Source organism: Plectropomus leopardus, chromosome 18 (assembly GCF_008729295.1).
Source record: "Plectropomus leopardus isolate mb chromosome 18, YSFRI_Pleo_2.0, whole genome shotgun sequence".
Taxonomy (NCBI): Eukaryota; Metazoa; Chordata; class Actinopteri; order Perciformes; family Serranidae; genus Plectropomus; species Plectropomus leopardus.
This window is the reverse complement of record NC_056480.1, coordinates 8081306-8109228: the sequence shown is the minus strand read 5'-3', so window position 1 is coordinate 8109228 and position 27923 is coordinate 8081306. Positions and strand designations below refer to the sequence as shown.

Below are 27923 nucleotides of genomic sequence, written 5' to 3'. Positions count from 1 at the left end.
GTCATCTGTGCACGAGGACGCACTGTGATTAAATGTGGGATTCCACAGGGATGTGTACTCGGGCCACTTTTGTTCTGTGTGTAAATGATTCAACTTAGTTTAAAACATTCAACATGAATAATTGCCGCTATAATGACACCCAAATTTGTCTTCATGAAACACTTGAAGAAACTAGAATCTGCTGCTCAAATGTCATTTCAAAGCTCAGACAAAGAACTGCAATAATTGTGGTTGTTTTGGTTCAGTTGTTTAATAGACCAGCTGTCACAGATGTTTCTATGGATTTATTGATGCGTAAACACACTGTTATTTTCATGTTCTTTTATTTTTAATTAAACTCCATTAAATTCAGTTTAATTCCTCATCAGCACAGTAAGCAGACTTTTGTTAATGTTCTCGTTAATGTTTCTCCCTCAGCGATGATAATAAAACCACCGCCCAAACTTCCTCCTCTTTGTAAAACACTTTATTTATTATTTAATATTTAGTGCGAGAGGATTTTTTTTTCTTCCCCGTCTGTGTGATGCTTTTAAGACCTCAGCTGCTGTATTATCCCACATGAGGATTTAAAGGTTTAACTCTTTCACAGTGGATTGGTTTAATTAGGATTTGGAGGAGAAGGGACTGAATAGGAAAATAAGATGGAGAGAGTGAAGGGAGGTTTATTTTCCTGCAGGTTTTCTCGGCCGTGTGCTGAATATTGTCATTATATTGAATTTAATGCCCATGAAAAATAGAAGATTATTATTGCACTTCATTTCTCACCCTGCATTTAAACCACCGAGGGGAAATAATCCTGTAATCTTAAACCTTAAAACTGAAGGTGGAGGATTAACAACTGGAGTCCAAGGTTCATTTTTGCTGCTTTCTGACTTTGCTCAGTTGAAGCAGCATTTACGGTTTCCTTTTTTTTCCAGCACAAACTCAGCTATAATTTAACAAAAACTGCAAAGAACCAAAAATATAGGAAAACTCGGACGCCTCTAAAAATGGACAAATCTTGAGTGATAATCCCTAAAAATATTATTGTAGATGAGTTCAAGGTTCCAACAAATGTAATGTTTATCCATACAAATACACACACTGTAAAAGGTTTGACTGTAATTTTACAGTAAATTAATGGCTTAAGATTAAGTGGCTGTATTATTTTGACAGTAATGTATTATGAAATATTACACAATACATCCTGTACAACTCATAGACATAATTAACAGTGCAGCAAAAATATGCAAGAAAAATACTAAAAAACAGTCGACTACATTTCTCATTTTGCCTTTTTCATTGAAACTATGTTTGTCAGTGATACTCCAATTTCTTGCATTTTGTGAAACATTTCTTACCAAGTTGCTCTTTGCTTCTTTTTCCATGTTTTTGAAAGAAATTGCACTAATTTACTCAAGAATCAAAGGTTTAAATACATGTGAGAGGCATCTGAACGCAGCACAAGAAAACCGATGTTTCCAGGTTTCAAAGGGTTAATCATATTACTGTTTAATTAATTCGGTTTTAAAGTCTTATAATATTTCAATATGTAAATTACAAAGTAAGAATGCAGAATTATTCACTCGTAGTTAATTGTTTGAAGGCCAGTTTAAGTGTTAATTTCATTTTTACGAATTTTAAAACTTAATTGATTATGATAGAACAACGTAAAAGTTATTATTTTTCTATTATTATTTTCTGTACACACAGTACATTCACATCAAATCACACTGCGCCTCACAATGGAGAGTTGTGAGTGAAGATGTACACGGCTGCATTATTAAAAGACATTGATTACTTAAGTAGTTACAAGATGAGTAAATTGCATCTGCAAAAAAATTTAAAAAACAACAAAAAAACCAAAACACCTCAGTTCACCTCAACAGTTAATGATTTATGTGGTATTGTTGTAGGTGAGAGAAATATGTTCGGTGTGACTCCAATATGTAACAAACATAAACATTTCCATCCGTGCATGAAAAAAAAAAAAAAAAGTTGGTTTTATTGATTTTTCTCTGAATATTTACACACACAGAAACGAAATACTGTTCTCACCAGCTTCTTTCAGTGCATTTATGAGACACTCCTGTGCATTTTGCAGTTTGCAGGACATTTGTTGACAAGTTGCTCATTGACTTTTTTCCATGTTTTTGAGTGAATTTGCACAAATTCTGAGTTTGAAGCTTTAAATACTTGAGTAGGTGAAAGGCGTCTGAAAGAAGCTCAGCAGAAATGGCGATGCTGCAGGTTTCTAAGGGTTGATGTAAAATCTGAGTCTGCAAAGACAAACCCAAAGGCGAGTTCAGGTCTGTATCCATCTGATTAAATCAAACTGTGGCTCCCTCTGGTGTTCAGGAGCTCACACTACACACAGAAGTGACTTGTGGACTGATGTGGAGATCGTGTGAAAGGGTGAAAAACTCTAGGAGTGCTGAAAACCAGATCCTGAGGTGATCCGTCCAAACTAGTTTTCATTAAAGGACAGAGATGGCAATGCTAACAAAGTACATCAAACACTGGAAATTGGTATTAAATATTAATAATGAGAATAAGAATAACTTTTTTTTTTTATAGCACCTTCATAAACAGAGTTTACAAAGGCTTTAGACAAACAAAGTAATGCAGAAATGAGAAACACAGACGGCAATACAACAGTGAAACCCCAAACAGTCCTTGGAATACAAGCGAGAGGAAACTAAGGTAGAGTTAGGATAAAAATTAAAACCATATTTATATGTAAATTACCATATGAAATGTCAATGGAAAATAATGCAAAGAGAAAAGAGCAAAAACAACAACAGAAACAGAACCACAAATGAAAGGAAATAAAATCAACAAAACATGAATTTAAAAGGTAAAATAGATTAAGAAAAGAAAAAAAAAATAAGTGCATTTCCATTAACCCTCAAATTGTGTGAATAAAAATATACCTGAAACATGTTAATTTAAAAAAAAGAAACAGTTATCACAGTAGAAACCCTTTTTTTTTAGGTCACGTGATGCCATGTGCCTGTCGGTAGAAACTGGCTCCCTTGGGCATGATGCAGTCCTGATGGTGGCGCTACAGCGACCATCTGCATTTCAAATGTGTAAAACTTCATAACAAATTATTTGTATGTGCTGCAGCTTTGCAACTTTCACCAAAGTTTAGGCCGAATTGGGAAGAAATGTTTGTACACTTCACTGTGGTACAAATTCAGAGGTCCGTCAATCTTTTTTTATCGAAACCTGAAAAAACGAATTAAACTGATGTCCTCTCACATTTTCACCTCAGCGGACACCAAACTTGTCTTTTTGATTGATTCAAAATTGAGCACATCAAAATGTTTGACTGTAAATGCTGCTGTAAAGAAAAACATGCAAATTCTTGCTAAATAAATCTTAGATTCTTCTACTTCAGATTCTCGAAACACCGTGATCGCCTTTTCCTAATTCCTCATGAATTCTCCTTCACATCTCTCCTCGACCTCGTGGCCTTTTCTCTGGAGTTTAAGGAAAAGTGTTTCGGGAAGGAGATTATTTGAACTTTTCGACCACAGCCCTGGTTTCTCTCAGCACGAGAAAGAAAGCGTGACTTCTTTTCGGTGTTGAGGTTGTGAGTTAGAGCCTCATGTGATGCAAAATGCACATTTTAATGCAGAGTTTTTTACCGTCTTCTGATTCGACTGCTGCTAAAAACGTCCGGCCCAGACCCACTGCTGCACAGCAACTATAATTTCTTTTTTTAGATGAAAAAACCAAAGTGTTGCATGTAAAGTTTTGTTCAGTATAATATGAATACACTTTTTTTAGGGGTTTAAAATTAAAGCGTGACAACCAAACCCGGTTTAACCTGCTGCACTCAAGAACAAATTCGCAGCTGTTTCTGACAGCCTCAGTGGCGGAAACGTATGTGGATATTTTAAAACATGTACTTTATGTGAACTGCACCTCAATGAAATTAACACCATGATGAAGTGCGTCCACAAGCCTGTTCCTGTTTCACGGTCTCGGTCTGTGTCTGTGGTCACGTTACGTGTTTTTACCACCCTCTCACCTCCTCAACGCTTTTCAGTGAGGTCACACGGGAGGAAACCGAAAATCACCCAGTCTGGGGTCAAACGCGTCGCTGGCTGCAGAAACTCTGGAGAGTAAACTGATGCGTAAACGTGTCGGCTGAACATCACTTTGAATACTTCAGTGAAATTCATTTCATGTTTTCTCTCCGCTGTCAGGACTGAGCTCACCGCGAAGAACTGACCGGACCGCGAGGTGAGACGTGGCCTTTTTTTATCTACTCATGAAACTTCACTTAGCATATTTATTTAAGGGCCGTGCTTAAGTTAATAAATAAATAATAATAATAATTAAAAAAGCAGAGGTACTTCAGTATTTGATGCTCCTTTCTCCTTTTCACCCACTCAGAAGTAAATATTGTACTTTTTACTGCAATACATTTATTTCCCTTTCACCCCCTTCCTCTTGCATCCTCTGGTCATTTTAAGTTTCTTTGTTTTCATTTTGCATCTTCTTTTGGTCATTTTAATGCCTGTGTGTTTTTGTGTCTCTTTGTGGTCATTTTGAGTCTCTTAGTGGCTATTTTGCATCTCTTCTCGTCATTTTATGTCTCTTTTAGGTAATTTTGTGTCCATTGTGTTCGGTTTGAATCTGTTTGTGGTTGTTTTGCATCTCTTTGTGGTCATTTTTGCCTCTTAGTAGTCCCTTAGTGTCTCCTTTTGGCAATTTTGTGTCTGTGCTCAGTTTGAGTGTCTTTGTGGTCATTTTGCATCATTTCACCACCCGTCCAGCCTGCCTCCTAAAGATTCTCTTGCTCTTTATATTTCGGCAGTCGCCGGTGACATTACGAAATGATGTTTTCTGATGCAAATCAAATCATACTGCAGAAAACCTGTGCGTCCGTGTCTAACGCCGACATCCCTGATAAAGTGGGGATATTTGACGAGTTGTTTTGCGCTGCCTCTAAAACGTACTGACAAACTGCTTGTTTTTGACAAGATGGGAGTGAGAGGGAACTGTGGGTGACACATCGCATTTCGGATATCTCCATCTTCAATTACAACTCTGGAGGCCAACGTGGGTGGTTCTTCAGGCTCGGTTGTCCGTAGTAACGGTCAAGCATCACGAGAGGGATGCAGCCTCACAGGGAAACTGGCATGACTGGATGTGCGATAATAAACAGATTCGTCTTCGCCTCACAGGAACACAAAGAAGCAGACGTACTTCGACCGGGCTGATCCTGAAGATCACCATGCTGCGTCGCACCTGTCTCCTCCTCTCACTTCTGTCTGTCCTGCTTCATCCTAACACCTCAGCGGCTTACTCGCTGAAAAACTGCACTGTCGAATACTCCGAGCATGCTTCAGGTGATGTTATCTCGTGCACTGATCGTAAACTCGCTGCCGTTCCTGACGACATTCCTAAAAATGCGATATCTCTAGACCTCGCCACCAATCAAATTCACAAGGTCAACAAAACAGATCTGAGCGGTTTATCGAAACTTGTCAACCTAAACATGAAATTAAATTCAGTATCACTCATTGATGACGGAGCTTTTGCAGACTTGGCGGAGTTAACAGACCTTAATATAGATAATAATCGGCTCACAAACCTGACTGACAACATGTTTCAGGGACTGTCCAAATTAACGCGTCTGTCTCTCAACAAAAACCAAATCACATCCGTCTCCCCGCTGGCCTTTCAGCCCCTCGTCAGCTTACAGAAAGTAGAACTGCGTTTAAACAACTTAAATCAAATTACTGATATTGTGCCTATTTTACAGCTGCCATACCTGGATGAACTGAACGCAGGACAAAACATGTTCACGTCTTTTGACTCAGACGACCTGCCTTTCAACAAATCAAACCTCAAGACTCTTATATTTGACTTAAATGACCTTAGGAAGTTCAGCATTACAAGAGATGTCTTTCCTCATCTTCACTATATCGATTTGTCAAACTGCAGCCCCGGCTTTGAGTGGGACGTACCCGACCGGAGCTTTCCAAAGAACCTGACCACTATGATTTTAAGTGGACCTGAAATAAGTTTTGAAACGTACAGAATAATGTTTCGGAGTGCAGAGTCTGTGGAGTGGCTCTGGCTGAGCCACATCACAAAACTGCTTGATAGAGGTTTGATTGACGTTGCCTGCCAGATTCCTGCTTTAACATATCTTGATTTGACTTTTAACAATATTAACATTTTAAACGACACGCTGCTTCATGCTTGCTCCAAACTCAAGAAGCTGTCTTTAGTTAATACTGTCATGAGCGACATGTCTGAGAATTCACTCAGATCTCTGAATCAGCTCGTGGAACTGAAATTACACTACAACTTCCTCACTAGAGTGCCTTTTGCCATCAGGGGCCTCTCCAGACTTGTAGTCCTGTATCTGAACTCGAATGATATCGGAGAATTAGGTTGTTCTGACTTTCTGAATTTGACGAGCTTAATAGAACTTTTTCTTAATAAAAATCGTATTTCAACCCTCAGAGGATGCGTTTTCCAAGACTTGAAGAATTTAGGGGCACTCTTTGTTCAGGGAAACCCGATTATTCATGTGTATGATGCCTTCGTAAGTTTGCAGAACCTCTGCGTTTTGAACATGAACAGGCATGAATTCAGGGTGGTAAGTAAAAGAGACTTTGGGACTCTGCCTTCCCTCCGGGTTTTGAAATTTGAGTCAGTGTCAGATTGCCAAGTAAATAGTGGGGCTTTTGAGGGACTTAATCATCTCCAAAGCCTTGACTTGTCAACTAACTCACTCAAAAAGGACATGTTCAGAGGACTGCCGCTCTTAAAAAGCCTCGCACTATTACTCCCAAATTCTGAGAAGAGCTTGAGTCATCAGGCCAATGAGGAGCCACCTTTCTTAGATGTGCCCTCTTTGAGGACGCTTATAATCGAAAACAACAATAAATGGGCCATGACTGTCTCACCTGACCTGCTCAGGGGTCTGACGTATTTGGACATCTTTTCATCAGAGAGATTCTTCAGCGAGACACCACACCTCGACACATTACATACACTCCTCGCCTGACAAGTCTTGTTATACTGAGCAGCAATATCTCAGATCTTAAACCCGAGTTGTTTCAGCCAATCCCAAACCTGAGGTTTCTCGACCTTTCCAAAAACAAGCTCAGATCTTTGGATTTTCTAGCCCAAGGGAACCTCTCTGCGCTCACATGGTTGAGATTGAGAGACAATGACTTGACAGTAATCAATGCGACGGTCTTCCAGTCTCTTCCTGCACTAACATACCTGGACCTGGCCGGTAACCCTTTCACCTGTGACTGCTCTAACACCGGCTTTATCCAGTGGGTGAAGAACAACAGCCAAACACAGGTTGTTAACGCCTACCAGTACGACTGCTTCTTTCCTCCGAGTAAACAGGGAAGCAAGTTGCTGGACTTTGACGTCCAGTCCTGCTGGATGGACGTTAGCTTCCTCTGCTTCATTTCTAGCTTTTGTCTGACTCTGCTGACTCTCCTCACCTCCTTCATCTACCACTTTCTGAGGTGGCATCTCGCCTACGCCTACCACCTCTTCCTGGCCTTCCTCTATGACAGCAGGAAGAGGAAGAAAGGAGCTCCTCACCTGTACGACGCCTTCATCTCCTACAACGTTCACGACGAGGCCTGGGTCTGCAGAGAGATGCTTCCGGTGCTGGAGGACGAGCAGGGCTGGAGACTCTGTCTGCACCACCGCGACTTCCAACCAGGTGAGTACTGACTGTCGTCGTCTCTTTCTGAATCTCTGTGCATGGTGCAGGAGTGCTGCACAGTATGAATGTGCATGCATGACTACATTACGTGCCTGGTAGTGGGCAGTACAGCTGCAAGCCACGGACTACTGTTCAAGAACATTGTTAATCCGTAACTGCATCTTTTAACATTTTATTAAGGTCTACGCTTGGTTATATTTTATCTCTGCTTCTGTCTTTTGCTGTTTCTTGTTGCTATTGCTGTTCTGCTTGTCTGCATGTTATGCTTAGTTGTGAGAAGGGCTGAGCGCGAAAACAATAATGATATAAATTTCAATATAACTTTTCCTCTATTGAAATATGAGACGTAGTCGATAGAGTGTCGATAGAACACAGTCTAGCCATGTTTTGACAGACAACACGAACCACAGCCAATGATAATAAAAAACGCAGAGAACCAAATGCAGAGAAGGACTTTGACTGTAGAACAGCTGAGTGTTTGACAGCCACAGCATTTCATCATGGCGGATCAAACAGCTGATGGTCCGACAGCAGCGCAGTGAGACAGACAAACAGCGCGCAGCTTCTCCTCACAGCACCAAAGTGTCTGAAACAGACACATCTGCAGAGGTGAAAGTGACTTCTTTAGACTCTACAGACGACTTTGTGTTAGTTTCAGCTTTAATCAGACTTTTGATTAATTATTTAGAAACACCAGGACGCATCGCTCCGTGTCTCATCCGGCCGCTCGCGCTGAGCTCTCATTATTATTACCAGGGGCAGATGTAATGTTTTGGGGGTCCGGGGCCACAAGCACATGAGCTTATTTTCAGCCTTTCTCTAACTGGGAATGTCGGCAGGCTGTTGGCAGCTATAGGAGAAGTAGGCCGACTCAAAAGTTTTTAATTCCATGGCTATTGTGCTAAAATGCTGTAACTCCTTTCATGCTACATGCATTTCTGTTTTGGCTAAAATACTATATATTGCTGCACGCTGTGTGCTTGGCTGTTTGTGAGCCTTCAGCTGTTCTTGCGGACTCACCTTTCTCACATCTTTCTCCATCTGGAGGCTTTTGTGTAGCTGCAGTCACATTTCATGGCTGAAGCCTTCAAATAATCACACACCACAAACACTGCTGCCCAAAAAAGAGGGATGTGAAACCTGCATAGCAGCAATATGTCTTTAAAAATAAACCATCGCTTGGTATTCAGCTCTGAAAAGAAGTCATTGGGGAAGTATGAGAAAGAGGAAGAGAGGAGGAAAGAGGGTTAAAAGCTAACAGAAAGATAAAAAGCTTAACCTGGTTGAAGTTTGGTGAGTGTTTTGGAATAAAGATTGAGGGAGAGAGAGAGGTGAACAGGGTTTCCTGATGCTGCCTTCAGGTGCTCCCCGGAAATATCAAATTTACGAGTTGGGAGCACAAAAACAACCCTCCAAAGTCGTAATAACAAGAGGAAGATTAGAAAATGTCGATGATGTTGTAACATTTGCGTGACTTTTCAGGGCAGCAGTAGTATGGAAACAGTGTCAACAACTGACAGTATAAATTCTGTAATTTGTCTGAGTTTTTTTTTTGCACATTTGTAAAGAAAAGACAGTAAAAGAAAACTACTAAGTTTTAACACTGTGCAGAAGAGGTTGAGAAGCCAAAAATGGTTTAAGGAGTTACCTCCCCCATTAAATAACTATAATCTTTCATAAAAAGAGAAAGGATAATGACAAGGATTGCATAATTGATCAAAATTTTAAGACCAAGCAGTAATAAAAAGTTGAAAAAAAGCACAAATGGCGAAAAAGAGTGAAATAGATTTCAAATTAGTCTTTGCAAAGAAGTTTTCAGGAGTTTTAAAAAGAATATTGATAATGTTGAGAGTCAGCTGATAAAGCGGTGATGAGAACAAGTGTGTGTGTGTGTGTGTGTGTGTGTGTGTGTGTGTGTGTGTGTTCGTTCACTGAATTATTTGTTAATGCTTTACAGAAAACTTTTTAATGTAATGTTCAAAGACCATTTTAAGGATGTTAATCATTTCAAATAATGTTCCTGTAAGGTTAAATGCTGACTAAGATGTAACGTTTGAACTGCGACAGATCAGAGGATGTTCTTTTATAAAACGTTCTCACAATGTTACATGAGAACAAAGGAGGAACACTTTTTAAGCAACATTCAGAAAATGTTATTGAAGACTGAGACCCTTTTTTAAAAGATGAAAATGTAATCTAATCTCATATGTTAACGATCATACATACATACGAACATAAAGAAAACTTGCCACTGAAACATTCAGCAGTTGCATTGTACCGTTCTCAGAGCGTTTTTAGAACCAGATGTTTTCTCCACAGGTAAACCCATCATAGAGAACATCACAGACGCCATCTATGGCAGCAGGAAGACCATCTGTGTGATCACACGCCGCTACCTGCAGAGCGAGTGGTGCTCCAGAGAGATCCAGATGGCCAGGTGAGGGCGCTCACATCCGTCGGGCCGGCTCCGCCCTCTGATTGGTCCTCACGGTCTGTCCCGTCGTGTCTTTGCAGTTTCCGTCTGTTTGACGAGCAGAAGGACGTGTTGATCCTGCTGTTCCTGGAGGACATCCCGGCCCACCAGCTGTCTCCGTAGTAGTACGGAGACAGCTGGTGAAGAGACGCACCTACCTGAGCTGGTCGCAGGCCGGTGGACACCCGGGAGTCTTCTGGCAGAACGTACGGAGAGCTCTGGAGACGGGGGACGATCTCACCGAGACCGCCAACCTGCTGACTCCCAGACTGGCTCCAGACTGCACAACATAAAGTGTTCCTCGTTGCATAATTTACGCAACATAAAGACAAAATCAGAGTGACGTCGCACAACCGGCACAAAAGTCACTTCTGCTGGTTGTAGTCGTGGCATGGGAAGCTGTGTACGCGACACGCTTGGCGTTTAAGTGGTTAAGTCGTGAGAGTGCTGCAGCTTGTCGGGGCTTGTTGTGAAGAAAAAATGCGGAAAAAAAGTTCTCTCTTTAATTTCCAAAAAACATGATAGTGAGTGCAGACGTGCAGAAAAAATCCCGCTCTTACAAAACACGTTAACCTTCAGCACGCAGGATGTTCCGGGAAAACACAGGACGTCATCATCAGGATTCACTGCCAAACCATCGGCGTCTTCCAAAGAGGACCATTTCTGAAGTTTCCTTGTTTTTGTGATCGACCAACATTTCTCAGAATATAGAAGAAAACAACGAACGCTCAGATGCCCCGTTCGGCACGCCATCTTCTTATACCAAAAATGTGATCATCAGGGCGCAAAGGTTAATCAAAGCACATCATAACAACGTCAGCATGGACGCTACCGTCCAGCCCGTTATCACTCCGCACTCGTCAAATACGTCCGCTCTGTCAGTGCTTTCTGCGTACGAGCGTGCTGCCGAAGGCCACCTGGAGTTAGGCTGGATGTTGGTGTCAGATGAGAAAGCACCCGCACAGAACAGGCGGCGTTGTCATTATACGCCGGCGGACGGACGAACGACACCTGGTGCGTCCACATGCGACGCACTTGAGCGGCGTCACTTGAGGACGCAGCCGGACAGAACCAATCGCATCGCCATGAAACGCAGAACTATCAAATCTAGGTACATGGAGGAAGAGTTCACTTTAAAACCATAAAACATTTGACAAAAAATATATGTTTAATATGTGAACTAATTAAACTGTTGTTTCTTACCGTTGACCGAACATTGACTTTTGCCGCCATGTTTATACATTTATGACGTCAAGTCAGCAGCTCATGTAATAAAATAATGTTGTTGTTAATGTCAGTGTACTCGCCTGGCATGCTTTATTTTTTAACATTTGCTCGATGCAGATACTAAAATGTGTAACTACCAAAAATATATCAACAAGGAACAAAATTACAAAATGAAATGTTTTTTTAACATCAGTTGTTGATACTGTTTCCATGTTTCCCACCATTTCTGCTGCCTGACTCTTATGTCTATAAAAAGAGTCGCTTGCTAAAAAAAAAAAACAACAGGATGTTATTACGCCGTGTTCAGCGCGATTATGCTTCATGTATCCCAACAGTGGTTTTCATTAGTCACGATTTTCTTGCTGAACAAAAAAAATTGTCTACCACAAAGTGTATTTTCTGCAGTAATCCAAAATCCCATTGGCTCTGTGACGAGGTAACCAAGGCGACGGTAATCTTTTGACACCTGAGCACTCTGACTTTATTTCTTTCAAAAACATCTGAAGAAGGTAATAAGTAATTAAAGAAGAAATGACCCCAAAAATCAGCGAGAAATTAGTGAAAACTACAGGAAAATAACCTGATAATTATTATTTTTTGTTATTTATTTATTTTTAATAAGCAACACAAAATTTAAATATTCAATTATGATAATTATAATTTCAGTTTTTCCCCAGCTTTTTTTCCTTTTTTTCCCACAACATTTTTCCCAAACTTTTTAAAAATCATTTTCTAAATCTACTACTTAGTTGCAATTTGTGCAACATTTCCTTCTTGTTCGTTGCTGTTTCACCGTGTTTGTGAAAGAAACCGCATCCGTTTCCTTGGGGTTCAAAGGCGTCTGAAAGCAGCGAGAGGAAAGTTATGTCGCTCCAGATTTCAAAGGGTTAACTTAAAAACATCATCCCTGGGGCACATCTGCTGACCTCTTTACTTCTGTCAGTCAAGATGCTGAAACTGTTGAATGACTTTTACGCGGTAAATCTGACGCTGCGTAACGAAGAGCACCACACTTGATTAAGTCCAGAGTGGCCGCTGGTCCACACTTTTGTCTTCATTTTGTCCGTTTTTGTGCGTTAAATGTCACATTCCTGCACTGTGGCTCATGACGTGAACACAGCATTGTAGTCCCAGATAATCGTGGAGCTTCGGATATTACAACAGAACGGCAGGCAGAGGTCGGGCCGTGTCCTAGTTTAGCTGAACTGAGGTTGGCCTGTTTACTCAGTGTGTTTGAGTCAGTGACCAAAGAGCAGATCAACAAATCAGCGAGTGAGTGATCGATGCACAAACCCAACAGTGTGAGGAAATCTTACAAAGACAGCAAACCCTGAAATCATCTCTCAGTCTGCACAAAGGAATTCTGCATTTGCGTAACTCAGGAAAAAAAATGGAAAAACGTTTTAATGTACGTAACAGAAAACCGCAGGAGCATGTGACGCTGCGGCCCGCTGCTTCTATAAAAGCTGACTGACTCGCTCTGATGCTGAGTTGGTCATTGTTGTTTTCGTGCAGCTGTCACCTGTTTTCTTCTGGTTTTATCCTGAAACTGATCAGCTGTAGCATCATGAATCTGTGGCTCAGCAGTTGTTTACTGGTAGCGCTGCTGTTTCTGAGCTCCTCGGCTCTGACGCCTGAGGAGTGCCGACCCGTGCTCGCACCTTTGTCTCTGGACGAGCCCTCCGTGGTAAGCCCTCACCCGACTCCTGCCTGCGTCTTTGGCAGCAGTCCCAGCTAGCAGTTTTTGGTTCTAAAAATGTTCTTAGAATGTAACAATGCAATGTTTTAATAATGTTTGCAGTTGCAAGTTTTTCTTTTTTAGTTCTCAATCTGTTAAAAATGTGTTTTTTTAGATAGCACACTAGAATAAATTTTAATGAAAAAATGTTGTGTAATCTCAGTCCTCAATAACATGTTCTATACCTTGCTTTGAAAACGTTCTCCCTCTGTTCTCATTTAACATTATGGGAACGTTTTATAAAAGAACACTATCTGATCTATCACCTCTCAACATCATCAGAACATCCTCACAACCTCCTCGTGTTGCAGTTCAAACGTATTTGTCAACCTTATGGGAACATTATCTGAAATGATAAACATCCGTAAAACCAGCTAAACCATCAAAGACCAGCAAGAACTGGACCATCCAAGACCATCTTTGACCAGATAAAACAACTAAAAACAGGCAGCGAAAGGTTTTCCTTCGTCCGTGCCTCTAAGTTCAAGTCAGAGCTAAACAAACATCACATGCACGTACATTTGCCCGAGTCACAAAAAAGTGACACGAAAGAAGAGTTATATTAATTAAAGAAAGTCGTGATTCTTTACAAAAGTAAGCGAGGATGACAAAGACGCTTGTGTCTGCCGTCACTAACTGACGTCACGTTTGTGTGCAGATACACGGCAGGTGGAACTTCCTCCTGGGTTACACCGACTATCCTGTCTTCAGCGAGATTCTGCAGCTAACCGAGAGCTCCTGGATCAACGTCGCCTCGTCATCCGGCGCCAAAGACATGGTTATGTCTCAGGAGAACAGGATGTGAGCTGATATCAGTACAAATACACAAGATAATAACAACCTCTGTGAATGATGTTTTTAAGAGAAAAAACACATTTAAGACTTTTAAAGACTGCTCAGGATTTTAACTTGGGTCTGTTTTCCTCTTTTTCTTCTCCGTCTATATGCTGCTCCTGGTTCACTTTTTTCCTAATCATGACGTTCATCGCTATGCAGATGATACTCCGTTTTATCACTCAAACATCTCGGGCACTTAATTAGCCTGATGAACTGTTTTTTAAATTATAAATTGAGATGTTGAAATATAAGTAGTTGTTAGTAATTGGTTCTGAGTAGACACAGAATAAGTTACAACTGCTATCAGTAAACATTTATTGACTAAAGTCGGAAAAATGGTCTATATTTTCATTAAAAGTGGAGGAATCAGTCAAGTATAAGTTTGGACGGATTATTAGATTTTGGGTTGTTAAACACTGTTAAGGACGGTTTGTTATTTATTGGAAGGTAGGGAGTGGTGCAGATAGGGAGGCATGTCAAATACTTCTTTAAGTACAGGGGAGGGACTCAGGGTTTTTTTTATTATTATTATTTAGGCTCAATAGAAGAACTGCCTTCCAAACCTGTGGACCCTAGAGGTCTGGAAGGCTTTTTTCTTTAAAAATAACTAAAAATGACACCATTTATCAAAGGCAGAAACTGTGAAAATGGATATGAGCTTTGGATTTTGGAACAAATCTTAACTTTTTAATTAAACATGGATGAGAAGGTGAAAAATAGCTCAATCAGAAGATGAACTCACCTCTTCCTCTGTTTGTTTTTTTCCCAGAAACGGATCATGCACGGCCTCAACAAGCAGCCTAACTATAGACGGCAACACTCTAACAGCGTCAGGTGAGCCATCCGATCTGACGCTTTTCTGTTCAAAGTTTTAAGAATAAGCCCTTTGACAAAAAGCAGCTGTTTTTTAAAATACATTAATTCCAACATGGAGTCTTACGAGTATTTTTATTTGTTGCTCTGGGGACGGTGATGTCTTTGGTTCCACCACGTTCAAACACGATTGGTCGATACAACAAACAGAAACCAGAAACCTTCCAGCGTTTGACGTCGCGCTCAAACTAGATTTTTCTGTTCACAATATTTTTCAGTTGTGTTTTAACGTGTTTTTACAGAGTTTGTAGTTGTGACGTTTAATCTGTGCGACCTCCATGTAGCTGGTTTATAGCCAAACAGCGTTTTGCTTCTGGTGATTTTATTTACACTTCAAAACACACAAGTGCTGTTTATCTGTGAAGATTATGCTGAACAAAACGTGAAAGTATCATAAAGAGCTTATTTTTGGCGACAATCAAAAATCCCATTCAGGAATCCCATAAGCTTTTTTGATGAGGGAACCAGTGCGATCCTCAACCTTCAGCGCTCCAGACTGATCATTTTAAAGCTCTATATGCAGAATTTCTTTTAAAGAGACCAGAAAAATAAGTCATTAGAGAGATATTATATAGACGCGAAGGAAATTAAAAAAATCAAACGGTTTTGTCTTTAAACAACTCATTGTAAAGATACATTACAAAGCCACACTTTAAAAAGTCATTCGTTGAAGACCTCATTCATCTCCTCTGGAAATAAACTTTTAAAATGAAAAAATCCAAAATGCTTCTCTCCTTCTTTTTCTTCGGCTCAGTCGCCAACTTTACCTCGGTGTTCCACCTGCTGCCGACCTGCGACAGCTGCTTGGTCATGAGCATCAACACCAGCGGCAAAGCCTTCGACAAGTTTCTGGAGAAGTTGAAATTCCACAGCGACAACACGGAGGACGTGGTCCACGCTCGGTCTCTCTATTTGATGAGTAAGAAGGAACCATTCAGAGAGAAAACGACTTTTTGTAGAGGAAACGTGCTCATTTTTGTTTTGGTTTCCAGGCAGAGAGTCGACCCTGAAGGATTCGGACCTGGAACATTTCAAGCAGCAGGCGAGCTGCCTCGGCTTCACCGGAGAACTAAACTTCCACTACGACCCCAAGAACGGTGCTCCGCCTCTTAACCCGCTGATTAATCAGTGAAATCGAGATATGCGATGTCACGTCAAACAAAACTGATTTCTTTTTCTGTCTTTCTCGCTGCAGATTTCTGCGCTGAAGGCGAAGGCGTCAAGCTGTTCCCCTGAAGAACATCCCTCATATATATTTAACACAAAAAACAAAAACAAAATGAGGTCCAAGCATCAAACATGTGGTCGTTTGTTTTTTTATTTCAGAATCTAATAAAATCGTGTGTGCCCCCCCCAATGGTCAAAAGCAAGACTGTGAAATTAATTAAAAAACTAAAAACCTGCAACTGCAGAAACGCTGGCATAAGTAAGGAAGCACCACAGGCTCGATCAAACCTACAGATACAATGATGTTTAAATAATTAAATAAACATATAGGTATACTGAATGGAAATGAAAGGATAAGAGCACAAACAATAATAGATAAAAACATATGAATAAATAGGCAATAAATAGACAGATTCCTGCTGTTTTTTCCCTCATCTTTTTATTTCAGATGTGCACAATAATCAGTGATCACCAGTGAGTGAACACACAAACATAACCGCACACTCAATGTTATCCCGCCCAAAAAACCCAACGCGTGAAAATACACTGCTTTGGGTGACGCCAAAAGCCACCTGATGCATCCGAGCGAAACAGTGCCGGACGGCGTCAGAAGCAGCTTCAGTGCTTTTATGAATTTATGAATGATTGAATCTTCATTTCAAACATTTATGAAAAAACACTGACACAATCAAAGGCAAACGAGCCTGAGGGCCGAGTGCAACGAACAAAAACAAGACGAGACAAAAAAGTCCTAAACATCAGTCTCAATAAGAAATACACAAGCCACTTAAACATAAATATCACTTATTCAAAAAGGAAGATGTACACATTTATTTATTACCCACATACACGTTCAGATTTTATATAAACCACTGCTGACTAATTTTATATACAACCCCTATAAAACGGACGAATATCCAGTTTATGTACAACATTAAACCGCTCCCAGTCTTCCTCCTGATTATTCAGTGACAAAAATAATTAACCTACAGCGACTCATAAATGTCATAATGTTATCTTTTTTCCATCTTCTTTTCTTTATCTTGGGTATTAAGAGACGACAGAACAATGAAATATGAGGACTAATTTTTATTTAACAATCACAGGCCATTTTTGAAATTAACTTGCACAGTAAACATACAAAAAACTATGTTTTTAACTTTTGAAGTACTTTTTAATATTCTTTTGAATTCCTGTTTTTATTATGTTTTTTCTTTTGCTCATTTTAAGATAATTTCTTTAAACTTTTAATTAATTTTTCGCTGATTTTAGGATCATTTCTTCATAATTGCCTTCTTCGCAAGTTTTTTTCTGAAGAAGCCAAGCGCATTTACCTGGGTTTCAAAGGGTTAACACGTTTCTGAGGCATGAGTTGTTAGTGACACCACCGGAGGGCTGGGTGGCGCCTCGACTTTGGAACGACCGGAGGGACCCCATGAGGCTCATAAGGGGTTAACATTAGTGTTCTGCCGCTCGTAACTCGAGTAAATGTTGGAGGTTTGGAAACCTCAGCAGTGAGGCGGAGGTCGAGCGTCAGACTGGTTTTTGCCAGACTGAAGTTATCATGTACTGTACTCTACTGTACTGTATACTCAGTGTATTTGTATACGTGGGAGGTCAAGAGCAATACGGGGTCTTTCCGTGTAAAATCAGATAGAGGTTTTCGTTAACTTTTCTTTGAGAGTTCTCTGAAATATGTTGCCTCGCTTTGGAGAATTGCACAGGATTTTTTGGGGGATTTTTTTGCTTCTGAGAATGTTATGGGACAAAGGCAGAGTTTACTGAAATTGTTTTGATTGAGTTTGTACAAAGCATATTTACGTTGTGTTTAGTTATTACTATAACTATTAATTTTTGATTTAATTTAATTTAGTTGCATATACTCAAAAATATAGCTTAATTTTTATTAGGGCCGGTGATCTTTTTCTTTGAGTGCACACAAAATGCTCACATATAGACCCCAAATCACACAAAATTCATGGTCCAAGCAATGAATCGCCATCACCATTTCGACCTCTCAATATGGCAGCAGATTGCAACCTCAGTTTACTTTCCATGGTTCAGATTTTGATTTTAGAGGTTAGAAAGTTACATGTAACAGCACATCATAGTGCTGTAATAACACAGCAAGTGAGGTTGATATTAGTGCTGAACTACACACAAAATGCCCTGGCAAAGTCCACATCATCATTTCATTTATTTTATTTTATGTGCCAGTGCTAGTCCTTTGGCAAGATGTTTTAAAACTTGTCAAATGATAAAACTCACGTGGCAACAGCAGCAGGACAACATAAAAACAGCAACCGCTACAACCAACAGGAACTCGCACGACAGAACACAAGCACAAAACAACAGCGAAGCAATAACATATAGCATTTTAGCACAAATAGTCGTGTGCAACATGAAGCAACAACACGCAACTTAGTGTAAGAAGCAGACATGCAGAGCAGCTGCAGAAACAGCAACAGACAGAAGCACAGATGAAATACAAAAGTCAAAAGTCAAAAAATGTTAAAAGATGTAGTTATGGATTAACAATATGTTTGTATGCAGTAAAACAGCAGCAGGCTCTGCTACACTAAGTTAGCCAGCTTGTCAATAAAACAGATATTTCATACATAATCATGCAAAGCTGGTCGCCAATGGGCAGTAAAAGTTTGGGCATCGTTCTTACTGTCTCTTATTGCAATGATATTAGAGCTTGTTAAACCAATCAAGTAATGTTTATTTAGCTGGAAGTCTGGTCATGTATTTTGGGGGATTGCATGAGGCTTAAAACCACCAATGCAGTTTTGTTCCACTTTGACGGACAACAATTAAAAAAACATTATGTAATTGTAATGATCCGCAACATGTAAATGATTACTGCACAGAACCAACAATGATGTTACGAAATCTTACACTCACAGCAAACACTGAAATCCTCTTTGAACTCGCAAAGAGGAAAACTGACCGTCACGTGTCGCTTACCCAACTCTGAGCTAAAAACCCTCTGTAACTGTCACCTGCTGCGTCTATAAAAGCTGACCAGCTCGCTGAGGCTCGGCCGTCGATGCTTAGTGCAGCTATCGTCTGTTTTTTTCGAATTGTATCCTGAAGCTGATCAGCTGTAGCATCATGAAACTTCGGCTCAGCGGTTATTTCCTGGTAGCGGGGCTGTTTCTCATCGCCTCGGCTCTGACACCTGAAGAGTGCCAATCAGTGCTCACACCTTTGTCTCTGGACGACCGTTCGACGGTAAGCCCTCAGTTTGTCCTGCCGGGGTCTTTGGGTTTGTTTCATTAGGCATTAGCACTTGCTGAGCAGACGTTTCTCTCAGGATAAGTACCCCACGACTGCACAATGAAAGATTATTTTAACCTCTTTTCCTCAATATGTGAGCCAAAAGATGCCTTCTTTGGATGAGGAATTTTAGAAAAAGGTTGTAAAAACAACATTTGCTACTGTACAGGACTTTTATCAGCTCATTTTGTCTCATCAGCTGGTTAGTGGACTCTTTGGGGGTTTTGGACACAGTTAAATCTATATTTTGTTTCATTTTTCAGGAGAGAAAATAACCATTCAGATTCAAGATATGCATCAGTTTATTAAAAATAAAAAAGTCTGAGACCAGTCAACATCTCTCAGCAACGCTTAAGTAATTTCTGTGGTATTCGTCTCGCGTGCTCGTCGTTTTTTGGATGGTCTGCCACCGGCTACTTCCACGTTTTGGTTGGTGCTGAAATGAAGTACTAAGCTGCAATATTCAGCCATACTTCTGTTGTTGATGTTTGTGTCCACTGTCTCTTCATGTTTGTGTGCAGATGTACGGCAGGTGGAACTTCATCGTGGGTTACACGGATCATGATGTTTTTAACAGCATCCTGAAAATAACAGAGAGCTCCTGGATGAATATCTCCACGTCATCGAGCCCAAATGAAGATGTTGTAACTCAGGAGGAGAAGATGTAAGTTGATAACAGTCCAACATTAATCATACAAATACACTTTTATCCAAACTTGCAAAGTAAATAACATTTATCATAGTTTTAGAAGGAAAACATTAGAAGACGAAGATGAAAAACACATTTAAAACTGAGAACCTGCTAAAGGTGATTCATTTCATTTCTTTTTTTTTGTCTATATGCTGCTCGTTGCTTACTTATTTCCTGATCATGACATTTGGCACTTTGCAGATGATACTCCGCTTAATATTAAAGTAATCTTGTAATGATGACTTTACATGTGATATCATGCTTCCAGCATAGATTTACAGTCATATCTAGATACCGGACACCAAGATGGAGCTAGTTCCTTTAAAACCGCTCACATGGCACAAATACCAAAAAAAGTTTCAGGGTTTAATTTTCCGCAGTATGCTGCCCTCTGACTTTGTGCAGTAGAGTTTCTTCTGTAACACTTTCTATGAAAACCACATGTATAACGCATTATGAAGGCATCCATGGTGAATTATGAAGCATTCATAAGGCTTTATGACTACATAAACACTCATAATACTTGGTGATGCATGATATCAACTGTCATAAGTCATTGTAGACGCGACCTTTAATGATTTATACGTGGTAAGGTTCCATGAATGGGTGAGTTTAAGGATTTATGATGCATTATGAGCCCCATCAGTCAACCTCTGGTTCATAACTAGTCAAGAGCATCCAAAAGAAACTTGACATGTATGATGCATTATAAGTCGCATCTCTAATGTTTCTGACTGTTGATGGATCAGTAAGCGTTCCGTGTGTTTATGAGTGCAGCCATCACCATAAATGCCTTTATGATGCGTTATAGATGTGGTTTTCAAAGAAAGTATTTTGTTTCTTCCGCTGGTTCATAGACTTTACAGTGTGATGAAGTCACAATGATTTTTAAAAGTTCTTCAAATAAAAAACCTCTATGTCCCAAAAATGTTTTAACCAAAAGAGTCAAAAGTGACCTTGTCTGCAGTTTGAGGTTTTGAGTCATCAGTTTTCTCTCTTTACAATGGTGGCCTATGGGAAAATGCTTTTTGGGCTTTTTTCACTGCAAAACTGAAAGTGGCCACTAGGAACAAATTATAAGTTTTAGTTGTGTTGTTGTTGTTGTTGTTGGTGAAAGCTAACAGGTCTGAGGGATAAAGTCAGCAGGTTCTAGTCACTAAAACCAAATTATCCGAACTCCGTGAGCTCAGGAGTTTTACATTTCGATTAAAAATAAGTGTAGTAGAAACCTCTATCAATAAAGGCAAAAAACACATGGATTCGTCTTTCTGTAAGTTCATTACAGTCGCAAGCAGACTCAAGCATACAGAGCTGAAGGGTCTCTACAATAAAGAGAAGGATCCTCCTTTCTGTGTGTGCAGTTTCTGTCACATATCTGCCATCAATACAAACCTCTTCAGTCTGTTACTTGCAGCACTTAAACTGCAGGTTCTGGTTTTCTAGAGGCTGTGACTACAGTTCCTGCTTTCTAAAAGTACACAGTATCTAGAGACGGTGCAGAGGTACTGACTCTGATGGTACTTTTACTGTTTAATACTTTTAGCATTTAGCAACAAAGTGTGGGACAAAGTTCAAGAGGTTTTTGTGTGTGTTGGCTTTGACTGATCTTGGCTGAGCCTTTTTCAGAGCCTTCAAAAGAATCTCTCAGTTTTCATCATTTGAGAGAATTAACGTTTGAAGCCAGTATGAATGAGAAGTCTTAAAACAGCGCTGTCAGAAAAAGAAGTCACCTTTTCTAATGTTATTTTTTCCAGGAATGGAACCTGCGTGGCCACATCTGTGACGGTGGCCGTTGATGGCAAAGCTGCTTCCACGACATGTAAGTCACCTGAACTGACACTTTTCTACGTGTTTTTAGTTTGGTTAGACTGGAAATCCAGCAGCGAGATGATGTTTCTGACTTGGGCTAAAATTTTCACGGCCAATGACTGTTTCTCTCACAGGATGAGAGGAAAGTACTTTAAACTGTGAATCATTCCTGTACAGCACAGGTCAAGTAAAAAGAAATCTGTGTTGTCTGATAACATTATTGGATCATATGAACCAACAGCTCTGAAAAGTTTACAACACACTCGTTCTGAGGTTTCCCGTCTAGGTGCTGACTATTCAGTTTCTTTTTTACCTAAAATCTTCTGACTGTGTTTCTGTTCTCAGTCGCCAACCTCACCTCAGAGTTCCACGTGCTACCAAGCTGTGATGGCTGCTTAGTCATGAGCATCAACTGCACCACCAAAAACCTCGACAAATTTCTTCAGGCGCTGAAAATCGACAGCAACCCTACAGGGGATGAGATCAGCGTCCGGGCTCTTTATTTGTGGAGTAAGAAGGAACAATTCAAAGAGAGAAAATGTCACATTTTACATCTGAAACATTCGTCTATTTTTGTTGTTGTGTTTCCAGGCAGAGAGTCGACCCTGAAGGACTCGGACCTGGAACATTTCAAGCAGCAGGCGAGCTGCCTCGGCTTCTCCAGAGACCCAGACTTCCTCTACGACACCAAGAACGGTGCGTCACCTTTTTAAACTGTCTGATTAATCAACGAAGATGTGTGATGTTAAACAGAATTAATTTTTTTATTCCCTGTCTCTCTCCCTGCAGATTTCTGTGCCGAAGGCGAGGGCGTTAAAGTGTCTCTAAAATAAGAACAGCTGTCATGAATATTTCAAGCTGAAGCTGACAAAGTAAAGAAACAAAAAATGTCTCAAAAGTCAACCAGGTGGATCTTGTTTTTTATTTAAAATTGAATAAAATGCTGTAACAGCAGGGTTTTGAAACAGTGAGGCACCTCCCGAGGAACGCTTACCAACATGGTCTGCAGCTACAGCTGCAGCAGTCACTGTGCATCAAAAATCACACTCCCTGTTTAAAGCCTGAATGTACATAAAGCAGGCCAATCAAAATATGAGACACAAAGGTGTGTGAGAGACCCACAGATTGTTATGGCTCTCACAGCTCCGTAATACCAGCATGTGGGGTCAGTGAGCAGAGATATTCATATACATCACATCACCACAATCAGTGACACATAAAAAGGTAGACTTTCCGTTCTTGTTCTCTGTCAAATGCATACTAATTACTCAAAAGTTACTCAATACTGAGCTCCTCAGTTCCTCAAGCCTGAGCAGGAGTGGGTGCAGATCAATAAAGGACAGTGTCATCAGCATAGAAACAAAAGGCAGATATGAGATTTGCTTTCTTTGTAATGACCGGCTTAGTTCATAGTTTTCAGTTGGGTGGGCTTTAACCAGCCCTTTTGTTACAGTTAACTCTGATGTTTGACTGTCAAAGAACAAAAACACTCAAATTTAGATGAACAGATGATATGATGAGCTAACGTTATCAAGCTGAAGTTGGCGATAAAGTTAGCAGCTATCAGCTTACATAACCTGGCAAAGTTTGCTGCAAGGTGACATTATACACAATGTTGCCGACATAATGTATGAGTTTTTATATATACTTGTCACTTTGCAGCAACTTTGGCTAACGCTATGTTGCCTTACCTCAGAACAAATGTAGACATTCCTGTTTGTTTATCTTTTTACATTGACCTTAATACAAAGGAAACACTTTATTAATGTGAAATTTAGGGAATGGCATAAAATACACTCCGTTCCCCAGCCTCTTGGCATACCTCGTATTAGTGCTGCATTTACCCCATGCACATAGACCATTGACCATTAGTTTAGTAATAACTGCATAAATAAAAATAAAATCAAAATTTCTGATGCTTTTCTATGGATGTCTACGAGCAGGATGCATGGTGTAGCTGCACAAAATGTGATTGGCTCGTGGCGTTCAAGGGTGGGGCTTAGCAATAGGTCAGCTGACATGGGGCCATTATGAAACACACGGACAATCTCATGAGTCAATGTCTACATTTCTGCGTCTCAATATGGCAAAAATTGCAACCTCGGTTCGTCATTGTTTCTGTATCTCTAATTCTGATGATGTTGGAGCCCCTGAAATTGTAAAAGTGTGGACACGTTCATATGACAGTATTTTAGAGAATGCCTGAGGCTTCAAACCACCCATGTTGCACTTGTTCCACTTTGACGGGCAAGTGATGGAAAAAAAGGTCATCTACTTGTAGTGAACACACAACATGTAAATGATTACTACATAAACCAACAGTGATATTGTGAAAATCCAACACCCACAGCAAACACTGATATCCACTTTGAACTCGCAAAGAGGAAAACCAGCAGTCACGTGTCGCTTACCCAACTCTGAGCAAAAAATAAAAAAATAAAAAAAGTCGAAGCTTGTAACTCTGTCACCTGCTGCGTCTATAAAAGCTGACCAGCTCGCTGAGGCTCGGCCGTTGATGCTTAGTGCAGCTATCGTCTGTTTTTTTCGAATTGTATCCTGAAGCTGATCAGCTGTAGCATCATGAAACTTCGGCTCAGCGGTTATTTCCTGGTAGCGGGGCTGTTTCTCAGCACCTCGGCTCTGACACCTGAAGAGTGCCAACCCGTGCTCACACCTTTGTCTCTGGACGACCGTTCGACGGTAAGCCCTCAGTTTGTCCTGCCGGGGTCTTTGGGTTTGTTTCATTAGGCATTAGCACTTGCTGAGCAGACGTTTCTCTCAGGATAAGTACCCCACGACTGCACAATGAAAGATTATTTTAACCTCTTTTTCCTCAAGATGTGAGCCAAAAGATGCCTTCTTTGGATGAGGAATTTTAGAAAAAGGTTGTAAAAACAACATTTGCTACTGTACAGGACTTTTATCAGCTCATTTTGTCTCATCAGCTGGTTAGTGGACTCTTTGGGGGTTTTGGAAATACTGTTAGAGCAGCAGTGGAAGTATTGTTCAGTCCTTTGAACACAATTAAATCTATGTTTTGTTCTGTTTTTCAGGAGAGAAAGTAACCATTAAGATTCAAGATACGTATCAGTTTATTAAAAATTGCTTAACAGCAGTCAGCATCTATCAGCAGCCTCTGGGTAATTTCTCAGCAATACCTCTTGAATGGTTATATCCACCTTTTGGTTGGTGCCAAAAGGGAGTACTGAGGTCCAATATTCAGCCATACTTCTATTATCGAGATCTTTGTGTCTGCTGTCTCTTCATGTCTGTGTGCAGATGTCCGGCAGGTGGAACCTCATCATGGGTTACACGGATCATGATGCTTTCAACGCCATCCTGAAAATAATAGACAGCTTCTGGGTGAATATCACCGCGTCATCAGGCCCAAATGAAGTTGTCGTATCTCAGGTGGAGAAGTTGTAAGTTGATAACAGTTCAACATTAACTGTACAAATGCATATCATAAGAACTGACAAAGTGAATAATGTGCTATAGTTTTATCACGAAGAGATCAGAATAAAGATGAAGAACATGTCCATTACTGTTAAAACCTGCTGACGATGATAACTTTTTCTGCTTAGGTCCATTTTCCTTCAGTTTTTTTCTGTCTATATGCTGCTAATGGCTCACTTATTCGCCAATCATGGCATGCCTTTCTATGCAGATGATACTCTGCTTTATCTCTGAGACGTCTTGAATCCACTTAAGTTAAACATATGACAGAGTTGTGTCTGTTAAATATATATAATATATATGTGTCAAGCCATTCTTTAAGTTACTCCACTTGTGGAGCATTCTTTCCAGGGCACATATGCAATATACAATAATAACTGTTGCACATTTAGAGTCATTTTCGGAAAAACGAGTCCTAGATTTTAGAGTCAGTTAGACAAAAGCGTTTTCTTATTGTTAATTGGAGCCATCAATTTAATAAGCTGAACTTTGTAATGTAATTAATCCTGTAATAATGGCTTTTCACATGACATAATACAAGTCATATATAGTACCGCTACCGAAGAAAGCCACTTCATCTGGACTCGAGACTTCACGTCACATGTCATGAAGGTACTGAAGAGACTGGTTCTGGCCCACCTTTGACCACTGGTGAAACCTGCACTCGATCCACTTCAGTCTGCCTACCAGCCCCATACAGGTGCTGATGATGCTGTCATCGACCTGCTGCAGCGTGCGCTCTCTCACCTGGATGTGAGTAGCGGCAATGTGAGAATCATGTTTTTTGATTTCTCCAGTGCCTTCAGTGCCATTCAACCAGACCTGCTGAGTGGGAAGCTGCTCGGGATGAGTGCCGGTTCGTTCGCCGTCTCCTGGTCTCTAACTATCTGTCAGACAGGCCCCAGTTTCCTGTCTGAGGTGGCGGTCAGTAACACAGGAGCACCTCAAGGGACTTTTCTGTCGTCTTTCCTGTTCACCCCGTGCACCTCTGATTTTCAGTACAGTTGTGAATCTCGCCACCTGCAGACGTTCTCCGAGGACTCTGCGGTGGCTGGTGTATCAGAGATGGGCAGGAGTCGGAGCAGGAGTCGGAGCACCAATCCACGACTTTGTGGATTGGTGCAGCAGCAAATCGTCTGCTCCTGAATGTTACAAAGACCAAGAAGATGGTTGTCGGCTTCAGAAAGACCAGAACCACGATGACGCCCATCAAGATCCTGAGTGAGGAGGTTGGATTCGTAGAGAACCACAAGTACTCAGGTGTCCGCTTGAACCACAGACTGGACTGGAGTACCCACACTGACACTGTGTACAAAAAGGGGACGAGCCGACACTATTTCCTGAGAAAACTCAAATCCTTCAATGTGTGCAGCGAGATGTTGGAGATCTTCTACCAGTCTGTGGTGGTGAGTGCCATCTACGGTGCTGTAGTCTGCTGGGGGACCAGCATCAGTGCCAGGGACGCCGGCAGGTACAACAAACCAATCCGCAAGGCTGGATCTGTCATCGGCCACAACCTGGACTCAGTCAGTGTCCATCACGGACGATCCATCCCATCCCCTTCAGGACTCCACTCAGAGACAGCGGAGCTCGTTCTCCATCAGACTCCTTCAGCTCCGCTGAAAAAAGAGCTCAAACAATCACTCCTCCGGTTTGCAATAAGACTCTTTAACAGCTCCTCTGTGTGGCAGGTGAACGCAACACCTGGACTCATCTACACATCTGCCTTCCTTTATGTATATATACATAGAGGAAGGCCACCACAACGGAGACTGTTTCTTAGAAACTGGCGCGAATGCCAAAAAAATGTTCTTGGCTTTAGGGTTTCCTCCGTGGCGTGCTCCCCACTGAATACACGCAGTAGTGTTTCCTCCGCTGGTTACGCCTGGAAGTTCACGCTTGGCTCATAGACTTTACATTGTGATGACGTCATAATGCTTGATGAAAACTTTATAAATCTTGAAAAAAGTGTAATGGAAAGAATCATAAGTGAACTTGTTTGCATTTTGAGATTTTGAGTCAGCAGTTTCAGATGTCTTTTTTACAATTATGGCTGATGGGAAAATGCGTTTTGGGCCACTGGGAAACATTTTAAGTTCAAGTTGTGTTTTTGGCAGCGTGGCTGCCAGACTGAAGTAAAGGCTAACAGGTCTCATGGACAGAATCAGCAGGTTCTAGTCACTGAAACCAAATTTATCTTAAATTTCCAAGCCTGGGAGTTATATATTTGATTAACTCAGGTTCTGTGATTTTTTCCTCAGGAATGGAATTTTGTGTGTCCTCCAATGTGAAGGTAACCATTGATGGGAACGTTGCATCAGGGTCATGTAAGTAACATGAACAGACACTTTCCTTCGTGTTTTTTAGTTTGTTTAGACAGAAAACCCAGCAGGTAGATGATGTCTCTGACTTGGGCTGTACCTTTAATTTATCAAGTGCCACCTTTTAATTTTCACTGTTTATGACATTTTCTCTCACGATAAAAAATAAAGACCTTTAAATCATGACACAATCCTGTGCAGCACAGGTAACGTGATAAGAAATCAACGCTGTCTGATAACTTTATTGGACTATATGAATCACCAACTCAGTTTACAGAGAGCTTACAACATATGCATTCTTAGTTTTCCAGTCTAGGCACAAAATATTTACTTTCTGATTAAGAACA

General features: G+C 40.7%; 3 protein-coding genes across 3 annotated transcripts; all 3 read left to right on the top strand.

The window, feature by feature from the left end:
• Positions 1 to 4085: 4085 nt before the first annotated feature.
• LOC121957576 (toll-like receptor 13) lies at positions 4086 to 11435 on the top strand. The gene is given in 6 exon segments (XM_042506211.1): positions 4086 to 4233; positions 5181 to 6992; positions 6995 to 7699; positions 10022 to 10139; positions 10217 to 10293; positions 10296 to 11435. Coding segments are annotated over 5 exon segments (2835 nt in total). The 5' UTR covers positions 4086 to 4233; positions 5181 to 5230; the 3' UTR covers positions 10469 to 11435.
• Positions 11436 to 12889: 1454 nt separating this feature from the next.
• LOC121957579 lies at positions 12890 to 16144 on the top strand. Its single transcript, XM_042506217.1, has 6 exons — positions 12890 to 13089; positions 13799 to 13941; positions 14747 to 14811; positions 15605 to 15769; positions 15843 to 15947; positions 16046 to 16144. The coding sequence occupies exons 1-6, from the start codon at positions 12970 to 12972 to the stop codon at positions 16084 to 16086; spliced, it is 639 nt and encodes a 212-aa protein (XP_042362151.1). The 5' UTR covers positions 12890 to 12969; the 3' UTR covers positions 16087 to 16144.
• Positions 16145 to 19047: 2903 nt separating this feature from the next.
• LOC121957581 lies at positions 19048 to 22702 on the top strand. The gene is made up of 6 exons (XM_042506220.1): positions 19048 to 19254; positions 19821 to 19963; positions 21745 to 21809; positions 22145 to 22309; positions 22391 to 22495; positions 22589 to 22702. The coding sequence occupies exons 1-6, from the start codon at positions 19135 to 19137 to the stop codon at positions 22630 to 22632; spliced, it is 642 nt and encodes a 213-aa protein (XP_042362154.1). The 5' UTR covers positions 19048 to 19134; the 3' UTR covers positions 22633 to 22702.
• Positions 22703 to 27923: the final 5221 nt, after the last annotated feature.

What these genes read in the sequence shown, in the direction of transcription:
- LOC121957579 (XM_042506217.1), top strand. Translation starts at nt 12,970, where the DNA reads ATGAATCTGTGGCTCAGCAGTTGTTTACTGGTAGCGCTGCTGTTTCTG. An exon ending in TCGGTCTCTCTATTTGATGA is followed by an intron (nt 15,770 to 15,842) that starts GTAAGAAGGAAC and finishes TTTGGTTTCCAG; the next exon opens with GCAGAGAGTCGACCCTGAAG. An exon ending in CCACTACGACCCCAAGAACG is followed by an intron (nt 15,948 to 16,045) that starts GTGCTCCGCCTC and finishes TTCTCGCTGCAG; the next exon opens with ATTTCTGCGCTGAAGGCGAA.
- LOC121957581 (XM_042506220.1), top strand. Translation starts at nt 19,135, where the DNA reads ATGAAACTTCGGCTCAGCGGTTATTTCCTGGTAGCGGGGCTGTTTCTC. An exon ending in GTAACTCAGGAGGAGAAGAT is followed by an intron (nt 19,964 to 21,744) that starts GTAAGTTGATAA and finishes TATTTTTTCCAG; the next exon opens with GAATGGAACCTGCGTGGCCA. An exon ending in CAAAGCTGCTTCCACGACAT is followed by an intron (nt 21,810 to 22,144) that starts GTAAGTCACCTG and finishes TTCTGTTCTCAG; the next exon opens with TCGCCAACCTCACCTCAGAG.